This window comes from Panthera leo, chromosome E2 (genome assembly GCF_018350215.1).
Source record: "Panthera leo isolate Ple1 chromosome E2, P.leo_Ple1_pat1.1, whole genome shotgun sequence".
Taxonomy (NCBI): domain Eukaryota; kingdom Metazoa; phylum Chordata; class Mammalia; order Carnivora; family Felidae; genus Panthera; species Panthera leo.
Genome location: NC_056693.1, coordinates 11,800,487 through 11,812,115, shown reverse-complemented (window position 1 = coordinate 11,812,115; position 11,629 = coordinate 11,800,487). Strand labels below are relative to the sequence as shown.

The 11,629-nt window shown below is 61.2% G+C and overlaps 1 protein-coding gene across 1 annotated transcript; it reads left to right on the top strand.

Moving 5' to 3' along the window:
• Positions 1-671: 671 nt before the first annotated feature.
• On the top strand, positions 672-11,197 carry BCL3 (BCL3 transcription coactivator). The gene is given in 10 exon segments (XM_042919267.1): positions 672-999; positions 2,787-2,940; positions 7,754-7,862; positions 8,094-8,298; positions 8,397-8,485; positions 8,701-8,778; positions 9,424-9,591; positions 9,816-9,933; positions 10,582-10,626; positions 10,629-11,197. Coding segments are annotated over 10 exon segments (1,362 nt in total). The 5' UTR covers positions 672-743; the 3' UTR covers positions 10,769-11,197.
• Positions 11,198-11,629: the final 432 nt, after the last annotated feature.

Here is an 11,629-nt window from a genome sequence, read left to right as displayed (position 1 = left end):
TGGTCAAGGTCACCGGGCGAGGAAGTGGGAGTCGGGACTCGAACCCGCGCCCTAGGGAGCCCAGGGCCGCTTGGAAGGCCTCCCTAGGGAAGAGGCCGAGCGCAGACAGCACTCGAGAGACAGTGATGGTGAGAGACACGGAGACAATAAATAGAGACAGAGGCAGTGAGAACAGAGAAAGACGCCAAGGTCGAGATGGAGGGACGGGGGAGAGAGAGAGACACACCCAGGCCCAGAAAGACTATCCGGATCGGAGAGTCAGACGAGACAGAGTTCGAGACTCAGAGACGCAGAGATAGAGACAAATAGCCAGAGACACCAAAGCACTGAGACAGCGACTGAGAGAGGCAGGCAGCCGTAGGGGTGGGGACCCCCTGGCCCTGACCCCGCCCCCTCCCCCCTCCCCGCCCCCCCACCGAGGCCCAGCCGCCGGGGGCGCCGCGGGGTCGGGAGAGGGGCGGGCGCGGCGGCGCGGGCGGGACGCTCGGCGGGCTGCACCGCGGGGCGGCGGGAGCGGCGGCGGGTCCAGGAAACCCCTGGGGCGGACGGGTGGCCCCGGGGGCGGGGGGGGTGGGGGGGCCGGGGGCGGGGAGGCGGGCGACCGGCACCGCCCCGGCCGACAAAAGTCCCTTCAGTTCAGCCGGCGGCAGGGGAAGTCCCGGCGCCCGGCGCAGCCACCCTCCCGTGCAGCCGAGCCGAGCCGCGCTCCGGCCGCCCGCTCGGCCGCCGTCCCCGGCGGCCCCATGCCCCGATGCCCCGCGGGGGCCATGGACGAGGGGCCCGTGGACCTGCGCACCCGGCCCAAGGCCGCCGGGCCCCCCGGCGCCGCGCTGCCGCTCCGCAAGCGCCCGCTGCGCGCGCCCTCCCCGGAACCCGCCGCCCCCCGCGGCGCCGCGGGCCCCGTTGTCACCCCGGATCCCCTAGGCGGCGGCTCCGACTCCCCGGCGGTCCCCGCGGCCCCCCACGGACTGGCCCGGCCAGAGGCGCTTTACTACCAGGGTGAGTGGCTCCCACGGGTCCTGGCCAGATGGGGGTCTGACGGGGCAGACAGTCACCAGAGCCAGGGAACTGAGTTCAGGCCGCACATACAGGGGGTTCCATGGAGCTGAGAAACGGGGGGGGGGGGGGGGGGGAGGGGGGGCAGGGGGTGAGGGGGGACAGAATCCAAGGTCCCAAGGACACCGATATGGGGTTTCTGGGGAGCTGAGAGGGGGCAGAGCCTGAAGTCCCAGGGACACCGCTGTGGAAGCATCAGGGAGCAGTGCCTTGGGACACAGATATGGGGGTCCCAGAACACCAGGTGTTCAGGGGGCTCTGGGGGACAGAGCTCAGCATCCGAAAGCCATAGGTATGGGGACCCAGGGGATGGTGCCCAGCAGCATAGATAGGGGGTCTCAGGGAATCAAGCGGACAGAACCTACAGTCACAAGAACAGAGTTACAAGCTCGTTAGAACCCAGATATCTAGGGTTATGCAGAATCACCACTTGGGCTCAAGAAACTGGGGTTCCTGGCATCCAGATCCGTGGTGTCAAAGGCAGTCAGGGAAACAGCGACTGGGGTTCTAAGAAGACAGATACTAGGGATGTCAGGACATCAGAACCTCAGGAACCCAGGAGATACCAGACAATAGTGGGAATCAGGAGAACAGAGTGGGAGTCTGAAGCATCCGAACCAATATCTGGAGACCCAAGGATGGAAGGGAACAGATGGAAGGGAAGGGGGTCCTGGGGAGCCAGCGGGACAGAGATCCGGGGCTCTGGGCACCCAGTTAGGTACAGTCACATAGGACGGATCAGGGGCTCATCTGAAGTCACGGGGTCAGGGGGTCACAAAGTCAAGGCCTGGGGACTGAGGGTTCTAGGGTTCTAGGAATGCGGGCCAGGACCGGGGAGTTCTGGGACTGGAGGACTTAGGGCCAGGATGAAGAATTCAGGGGTGTCCAGACAAAAGGCTGCAGGGCACCAAGAGCTGGCACTGGAGATACGAGGACTTGGGGGCGCAGGGATGGGGGCCCCCAAGGATCAGGAGATGATAAAGAAGGCCAAACATCATTCTCTCCATCCCTGATCTCAAGGAAGGGGCATCTGCTACCACCTTACCATCCCCGAGTGACCCCAAAAGCTGCAGAGAGCCCATGCCTAGTGCCTCCAGATTTTGGCCCCGTTCCTGCACCTTCCACCCCATCGGAGTACAGCACTTAGAGAGCCTCAGCTTGTGCATCAGGAGGCCTGCCACTGCCTCCTCCCCTTTCCCCGTTCCCTGGATGAGAACCCAGGCCTCAGTTTTCCCCATCTGTGTGGTGGGTGGATATGTCTTCGACTACTGCCATATTTGGCTTCTGACGCCATTCCTCTCTCCTTCTGACCCCCTTTCTCCCCAAATCTCTACACAGTCACCCCACACCCTACACCCATTCTTACCTCCCTCAGCCACAAATTCACCCAGCAAACAGGCCCTGGGGTCCCCTGCTGGGTGATGATGGGGTTCAGTCCCGTCCTTAAGGGACTCTGCCTAGTAAGAGATGGAGGTCAGAGGCATGAAGAGCTAAGTGACAATGACCGTGACCAGGGCTCACGGGGAATGGTGAAGGCGGAGGAAGCTGCCAGAGCCCAGAAGATGGATGTACAAGGCCAGGTTGTCTTGGGCCTTTCAGCCCCAGTATGAGATGCAAAAGGGACCTGGAAAGAAGGACAGGTGACACAGGAGGGGTGAAGGCCTGGAGGTAGGGGTGGGTTGAGGGTCTGCTGACTTGGCCTCACCACCCATGTCCTTTCCTCTGTCCAGGACCTCTACTGCCCCTGTACCCGACCCCGACCATGGGCTCCCTCTTTCCTCTCCTGAACGTGCCTACACCCCTGTACCCCATGGTGTGCTCCATGGAACATCCCCTATCGGCTGACATCGCCATGGCCACCCGTGCAGATGAGGACGGAGACACGTGAGTAAAGCCCCCCATTAATGGGGGGAGTCAGCCCTACCCCCCACCTCACCCACCACAACACATGGGCTTCTGAATTACCTCTACCCGAGTTAGAATCCTGTCTCCACCGCTGGCTGTGACTTTGAGCAAGGCTTTCCCCCTGCCCCCCCCCCCGCCGCGCCTCAGTCTCCTCTTCTGAAAAATGGGCAGTCTGACAGCACTTACATCCTAGGACTGTTTTTGAAGCAGGGGGCATCAACATATTTATCAAAATGCAAACACGAGAGGGGCGCCTGGTAGAGCGTGCAACTCTTGGGGTTGTGAGTTCAAGCCCCACGTTTGAGATTACTTTAAATAAATAAAATGTTTTTTTTTTATTTTAATCGTTTATTTTGAGAGAGAGAGTGTGAGCACGCAAGCATGAGCGGGGAAGGGGCAAAGAGAGAAAGAGGGAGAGAGAGAATCCCAAGCAGGGTGCTTGCTGTCGTGTCGCAGCCTGACTCGGGGTTCTATCCCACTTAACCGTGAGATCATGACCAGAGCCAAAATCAAGAGTCAGACACTTAACAGACTGAGCCACCCAGGCGTCCCTAAATAAATAAAATACACCCAAAAATTCTTTTTTAAAAAAATCCAACCGCGAGAAAGACATTTCATTGATTGACTTGTTGTATGAATTATGCACGTTAAGCTCTTAGCACTGAGCCTGGTAGGTTAGAAATGCTCAATAAGTATTAATTCATATTATTACCTTATGTTCAGCCCAGCACATGTACACACAGACAAGCTTGAAATAAAAATTGCGCAGAACAAAACAAGTCACCCTTACTAAATGGGATCTACTTTGTATTTTCTATTCTAGTGTGTTTCCTGATCTCACGGTCGTAGGCCATTCAATTAATTTGCCGATCCCTTAAACTGATTTCACAAATCCGATAGTTGATTGCCTCCAGCTTGGAGAACTTGCCCTTGAGGCTGCTGAGAACCCCTGCGCAGGATGGTTTAGCTCTGTGCTCACCACACACCTGAACATCACGATTCTTATTTACCTACCTACGTTGGAACTTCCGCTGGCCACTTTCTACCCCCCCCACCCTCTGCCTGAGTTCCCCCCTATAAAAACAAGAACTCTAAGTGTGTGAGTCTGCGAGGCAGGCGTGAGATGACTTTTATAAAGCGCTTATCTGGGCATTGGTTTGGGGACTGGAAACGAGAGGTAGGGACGGAATGGACAGGCTTACTTCTGCAGAAAAAGGCGGACCGCCAACGCTGGCCAGGGAGGCGACTGCACATCCCCGAGCCTCAGTTTCCCCTCCTGGAAAATGGAGGGCTCCTGTAGCACCCATCCAGATTAAGACTCGGTGTAATGGTGTACCTACATCTAGAGCATAGAACAAGGCCAGGCACACAGTAGGTCCTCAGCACCTGGGAGTGGATGTTCTAACAGAGCTTCCCAGCTGGTTGTGGGCCACTCTTTGAGTCCAAGCAGGAGAAAGTGCCTGATCCATAACAGGCTGAACAAATCTAGTTCCCTCCCACTCTGGGTACCTCTGGGGTCATCTGTGAAATAGATTTAATTTGTATCTGCCCCCGGGGGTGATTTGTTTGCAGCCTGTGAACACAGAAGACCTGGCACCCCAGTCTCAGGGCCCGCGCCCCTCCCTCCCTCCCCCGCTCTCCCCGCCCCCCCTCCCCTCCAAAGCAAACACTTCTTCCTCAGCTGCCTGCTGGGGGAAATCCCTTCCCGCAGAACTTGACCGCAGCCCAGCTGCTCTGCCTCCCCCACGTCAGCACCCGTCACTCACTCGCAGCCTCCCCCTCCTGGCGTTCAAGCTAACCTTAACCCCTTCCGCTGGGGCCAAGACATTACCGGAATGGACAGCTGGCTAGCCTGGGAGCGGGGGAGGGGGACATGCTAAGTCTGGTTCCCCAGAGCAGCAAAGCTTGGTTGGGAGGCTGGACCCCTAGGGACTCAAGAGAGCAACGATCTCAGGGCATCTGGACCCTCAAGAGGTCAGGCGCCGGGGAGCTAGAACTCGGTCTCCAAGAGAGAGGGGAGGCCGGAGTACTGTATTCCTCTGAGGGGTTAAGCAACAGGGTAGAGGGCAACTTGGGGATCGATCACTCCCAGGCACTGGGGAAGCTGGTATCCGCAAAGAGTTAGGGCACCGTATTACCTACCGGGTCCTAAGAGAGCTGAGGGGTGGATGCCGGGATATGGGGGACAGGGAGGCAGCTGGAGCCTGAGCCCTGAAGGGTGGAGTTCGAGACGCGCCCCTAGGCTGCAAGACTTGGGGTCCTTCCCTCCAGGGAAGCTTGGTCTCTGTGGTTGGCCTCCCTCCTGCCCCACCCCCAGGCGAGGATGGAAGGGGGGGGTGCCGGGGGAGGGGGGGTGGCCGGGGTAGATCCCCGGCGGGAGGCTTCCCTCCCCCGGGAGCAGGAAGCGGAGCCCCGCCCAGCAGACCTGTTACTGGAAGTCCGAGGGCTGGGCCGCCCCTCCCGTCCCCACTTCCTCCAGCCCCGCCCCACCCCCTGCAGCCCGCGCGTTTATGGGAACTCGGGCCTGGACGGTTTCTCTGAAATCATTCGCTCCCTCTGCCCTCACTTAACCCTGCCCGCCCCGAGGGGGACGCAGGCCGGGCTTCCTGGGAGATGAAGGGAGCCAAGGGAGCCCTTCTCCGCCCCTCCACCCTCACCCCGGCCCAGGCCCGGCCCCTCCCCCAACATTTTCCTTTTAAATTCGGCGTTTCACCAGGTTCAGGATCCAGGTTCAGCGTTTCACCTGCGGAGCCGCTCTTGGGACGTGGGCGCTATTGTGGGCTATACTTTATGGGGGAGAAAACGGGAGGGCCACGTGACTTTGCTCTAGCACCTGCAGTGAGGGAGGGTTGCCCCCAACTTCCAACCCTGGCCTGCTCAGCCCCCAAAGCCGCCATCCCTGGTGCCACGGTTTAGCATCCAACTCTTGCTCTCATCTCAGGTGTTGATCTCAGGGTCGTGAGTTCAAGCCCCGCGTCGGGTTCTGATTTTAAAAACTTAAAAATTAGGGGCGCCTGGGTGGCTCAGTGGGCTAAGCGTCAGACTTCGGCTCAGGTCATGATTCCCGCGGGGTTGGTGGGTTCAAGCCCCCACGTCAGGCTTTGGTGCTTACAGCTTGGAGCCTGGAGCCTGCTTCGTAGTCTCTCTCTGCCCCTCCCCCACTTGGGCAAGCTCTGGGTCAAAAATAAACATTAAAAAAATTTTTTGAATTAAAAAAAAAACCAATAAAGTATGGATTCTGGAAGCACATTTCCATGGGGGGAGCCAATGCTCACCGGCAGCTTGGGCTAGTAAGAGGCAGTGATGGGTGAGAAACTCGTTGCTCTAGTAAATGGACTTTAAGAAGGCTGTGTGGCCTGTGTATATACAGTTAACCTTGTACCCTTAGTGCTAATGTTCCCCCCTACACACACACACACACACACACACACACACACCCCATCATCCCAGATTGCCCTCAACTCTAAATGACTCTTCCAGGTTGGGGGCTGTGGGAAGGCGCATGGAGTTTACTGGGACATGCTCTCCAGATCAATGCCTGTGGGGATGAAGGAAGCAGGACTGCACAGAAGTTGGGCTGCTGTGTCGCCTCAGGGGGCCTGAGCAGTGCAGCTGGCGCCAGAGGCTAGGCCCTCTGTGCCAGCAGCGACCAGTCACGGGATGCCAGTGGATGGCGGCTGCCCCCACTCATGCCCCGGGCAAGCACTTCTTTTCAGCAGAGGGTAATTCCCAGAGACAGCTGATAGCTCACGACCTTCCCATAAGCTAAGGGAATGAGTCCTTCAGTCTGGAAGGGGGGATCTGGGTTCTGCGTGCGGCCCAGCGTCCAGAACAATGACTCCATCCCCCTCCATCCCACCTCCCCTTTGGACAAACACTCCTCCAAATAAATGCTCTGCCTGTGGCATGCAAGTCACCACTGGTGGAGGGAACTCGATGGCACCTGCCTCATCCCCGCGCATTTCACACATGAGCAAGCCGGGGCCGGAGAGAGGTGGGAACAGGCCCCCAGCTCTCCAGGCTGGCCAGGGATCACTGCGATGGGTTCATTTATTGGGTACATGTGTGCGGGGCTCAGCACCGGGCAGCTGTCCTGGGCGCTGGGCCGTGACCAAAGCAGACAGAACGCCCTGCCCTGGTGGGGTTGACATTCTAGTGGGGGAGATTCAGACAGGAAACAAGTGTACAATGTCAGATGATGGTGTGGAGGAAAAGTAAACAGGGGCGGGGGGAAGGGGAGGGAGTCGTAGCCATACCGTTTTAGCAGAGGCCCAAATGAGGGGAGCCAAGTCTTGCAGGTATCTGGGGGACCACTGTTCCAGGCGACAGCCAGTGTCAGGACCCTGGGAGGCAAGCGTGTTTGTCTTGTTCAAGGAACAGCAAGAAAGTCAAGCAGAGTGAAGAGAGCAGACGGAGGAGAAGCCAAAAGGGTAGAAGAAGGGGGAGACAAGCCCCCACAAGGCCTGTTTGGCCTTTAATCTGAGGGTCCTGAGCAGAGAAGGGGCTTGATCTGATTTAAGTTGCAAAAAGGGCTCTCGGGCTGCTGGGGGGGGGGGGGGGAGGGGGACAGTCGGTAGAGCCGGGGTTGAAGCAGGGAGGCCAGTGAGGAGGGAACCGTGCAGGAGGGAGGCGATGGTGGCTGAACCAGGATGGAGGGAGTGAGGGTCAGAAGTGATTGGATTCTGGATGTTCCTCCAAAGTCCCCGGCACATGTTGGAGTTCGCGCCACTAATTTTATGGGGGCGAGAGGTAACCAGCCCCTAACGCTTGTGATCCCCTCCCCCGCCCCCAGGCCACTCCACATTGCCGTGGTGCAGGGCAATCTGCCTGCTGTGCATCGGCTCGTCAACCTCTTCCAGCATGGGGGCCGGGAGCTGGATATCTACAACAACCTACGACAGGTGAGCCCGGGGGGGCCTGGATCTGATGGAAGAGAGGGCCGAGGGTCCGGACTCCTGAATCCTGGGACGGGAGGAGCTGGGGGCCGTGGCTCTTGAATCTGAGGGAGGATGTACTCCAGATTTCTGGTTCCTGAGGGAGACTGGAGCTGGGGATCAGGACTCGGAAATTCTGAGAGACAGGACTGGGACGCAGGGCAGGGCACAGGTCCCTCACAGTCTCTGTTCCCCCAGACGCCGCTACACCTGGCTGTGATCACCACACTGCCATCTGTGGTCCGGCTCCTCGTGATGGCCGGTGCCAGCCCCATGGCACTGGACCGTCATGGCCAGACAGCAGCCCACCTGGCGTGTGAGCACCGCAGCCCGACCTGCCTCCGGGCCCTGCTGGACAGCGCAGCCCCGGGCACCGTGGACCTAGAGGCCCGCAATTACGACGGTGAGCACCTACCCCGGCGCCGAGTGGGACTGTCTGGCAAGACCTGGAGTCCAAGGGCCCCCGAACCCAGGTTTACACTGAGTCTTCCCGTACCTCAGGGCTCACCGCCTTACACGTGGCCGTGAACATGGAGTGCCCCGAAGCCGTGCTGCTCTTGCTGGAGCGAGGCGCAGACATCGATGCGGTGGTGAGCAGGCGCGGGCCGGAGGCGGGGCCAAGAGGAGCCGGGGCGGGACCCCCAAGGGGGTGGGGCTTGCGTGGGACACCGCGCGAGCGGGGGGTGGGGGTGGGGCTTGAAGTATCTACGGGGATCGAGACGCCAGACCCGGCGGCTGGGATGCTGGCCGCCGGCTGATTGGGCAGAGCTTGGAGCGACTCCGAGACCTTCCCTCCCTTCTGCAGGACATTAAAAGCGGCCGCTCCCCCCTCATCCACGCAGTGGAAAACAACAGCCTGAGCATGGTGCAGCTGCTGCTGCAGGTGGGTACTGCCCTCGCCCTTGGCCGCTCGCCCACCCTCTCCTCCAGCACCAGCCCAGCAGTCGCCCCCACCCGCCTCCCCCGTCCCTGGCATCGACCCTGCCTTCCAGGCCCGGCTCCCTCTCGTGCTCCGCTTCCAGCGCTGTCTCTCCCTTCTAGGCCTCCATTTGTCTATGACCTCACCCCTCCAGGCTGCCCTCTGGTCCCGGACCTTCTCCCTTTCCTCCCCCGCCCCCAGCCGAGCCGGGCCCGGTGCAGCGGCGGCCTTGCTCACCCCGCTTTCCGGTTTTGACCCTTTCCCCGTGCGGTCCTTCCGCCCCGCCTGGATTCTGGACCCTTCGTTTCTCTGACTCCGCCCCTACTCCGGCCGGGCGGCGGAGTCCTGCTCCGGCTGGTTCAGCCCGTCCGCCCAGTCCCGCTCTGACCCGCCCTGGGTTCTGCTTTCCACCCTTCCGTCACCTCACCCAGCATCTGGTCCCGCCCGGGTCCTGGCCTCGGTCCGGGGTGGGGGCCCCAGCCTCAGTCCCCAGCCCCGCGCTCGGACCCCGTCCCGGCCCCGCCCCTCCTGTGGCCCCGCCCCACCCGCCGCCCGGGCCGGGGTCCCACGGGGCCGCGGCGGTCCTGACCCTCGGCTCCCGCCCCGCAGCACGGCGCCAACGTGAACGCGCAGATGTACTCGGGCAGCTCGGCGCTGCACTCCGCGTCTGGCCGCGGGCTCCTCCCGCTCGTGCGCACGCTGGTCCGCAGCGGCGCCGACAGTGGCCTCAAGAACTGCCACAACGACACGCCGCTCATGGTGGCGCGCAGCCGCCGGGTGAGTGTCCGCGCTGGGAGGGCCTGTGCCAGAGCGCCGGTCCACGCGGATGGGACATCGGAGTGCGCGCGCGTGTCTGTGCCCGTGCGCGCGGGGGAGCGGGACAGCCTGTGCGTCCGTGGGAGCGAGCTCGGACAGGGGACACTGAGGCACGGAGCCGACCGCGCACGAGGGAGAGCAGCGTGGGCTGGAGGAGCCTGGTGGTGACCCCCGTCTTCCTACAGGTCATCGACATCCTGAGGGGGAAGGCGACCAGGCCCGCTCCTGCATCACAGCCAGAGCCCTCGCCGGACCGCAGTGCCACCACCTCCCCTGAGAGCAGTAGCCTCCTCAGCTCCAATGGTGAGAACCTAGTTCCGCAGCGCCAACCTCCCAGTCTCTCCTCCTCGCACAGCCGTCCAGGCTCCCAGCCCCTCCCCCCACCAACCATCCAGGCCCCCAGCCCCTACACCCACCACCATCCAGGCTCCCAGCCCCTACCCCCACCAGCCATCCAGGTCCCCAGCCCCTCCCCTGACAGCCATCCAGGCTCCCAGCCCCTCCCCCCACCAACCATCCAGGCCCCATCCAGGCTCCCAGCCCCTCCCCCCACCAACCATCCAGGCCCCATCCAGGCTCCCGGCCCCTACACCCACAACCATCCGGGCTCCCAGCCCCTACCCCCACCGGCCATCCAGGTCCCCAGCCCCTCCCCCCACCAACCATCCAGGCTCCCAGCCCCTCCCCGTACCAGCCATCCAGGCCTCCAGTTCCTCCCCCCACCAACCTCCAGGCCCCGACCCCTCCTCCCACTCCCCACAACCATCCAGGACCCCAAGCCCTTCGAACCATCCAGGCCCTTGTCTCTGCCCTCTAAGAATCTTTCAGGCTCCTGTCTCTACCCTCGCAGAACCTTCTAGACCCCTCTCCCTCCCCAGACACCCAGGGTGGTCCGGACCCCTTCTCTTTAGAGCTGGTCTCTCACTGCGCCCACCCTTCTTCTTCCCCCAGGTCTCCTTTCTGCATCACCCTCCTCCTCGCCCTCCCAGTCTCCCCCAAGGACCCACCTGGATTCCCCATGGCTCCCCCCAATTTCTTCCTTCCTCCCTCATCTCCACCTGCCTTCCTGACCTTCGCTGGGGTCCTCCGAGCCCCTGGCCGGCCGGTGCCCCCCTCTTCAGCTCCAGGAGGCAGCTGAGAGGGATGGGGGGGCAGATCTCAGACTCATGCGGAGCGACCTCCCTGCCCTGTTGGGGTCAAGCCTCCTGGAAACTGTGAAAACCTCACTCTGCCCCCCCCCCCAATCTTCAGGACCAGGATTTGCACAGAGGCACAAGCATCTACCCATAAGCCCCCTCTTCCAAGCAAAGATATCTTCGCGCCCCATGCCCCCCACCCAGGACTCTTACACCTTTTATCCTCTGGCACCAGGCCCCTGTCTTGAGTTCTGCCCAAATTCCTTCTCCTCTCCCAGAGCTGGTGGAACCAGGGAATCGCCACTCCCCTCACCCCCTCTACCCAGATGGATGAGAAGGGGCAGATGGGCTGTAGCCAGGCACTGATAACAATGTAAATTATTAGGCATTTTGGTTAGATTTCTTTTGTAATAAACTATTTTTGTACCATACCCGGCTTGGCTGGGCCTCTTGCACGCGGGGCCGCCAAACCCGCAGACTCCATGGGTGACCGCGTCTGTCTCCGACCGATGATGACAGGTGCGGTGACTCTGGGATTTCTGGTGCGTTCGTCGTGCGGTGTCACCCCGCCACTGTTTTCTGGGCATGACACAGGGCGTGACGTCTTTCCGGGGGACCTTTTTGGATTCCGTAGTGACCCTGGGGGTCTGCAGATGGGCAGGCTTCTGAGGCTTGTTGTGTCCCTGTGGTATCACAGCTGACTGTCACGGGACTGATTGTGTCTGGCCTGTGTGCGTGTGGCGCTGGTGAGTGTTTGTAACGTTGAAACCTGTGGTCATCGTGTGACTCCATGTGGCTGCCTTGCCTCACGTGCCCCTTTTCTTTTTACTCCGTGATCCCAGAGCCCTCCCCCCGCCCCGGCC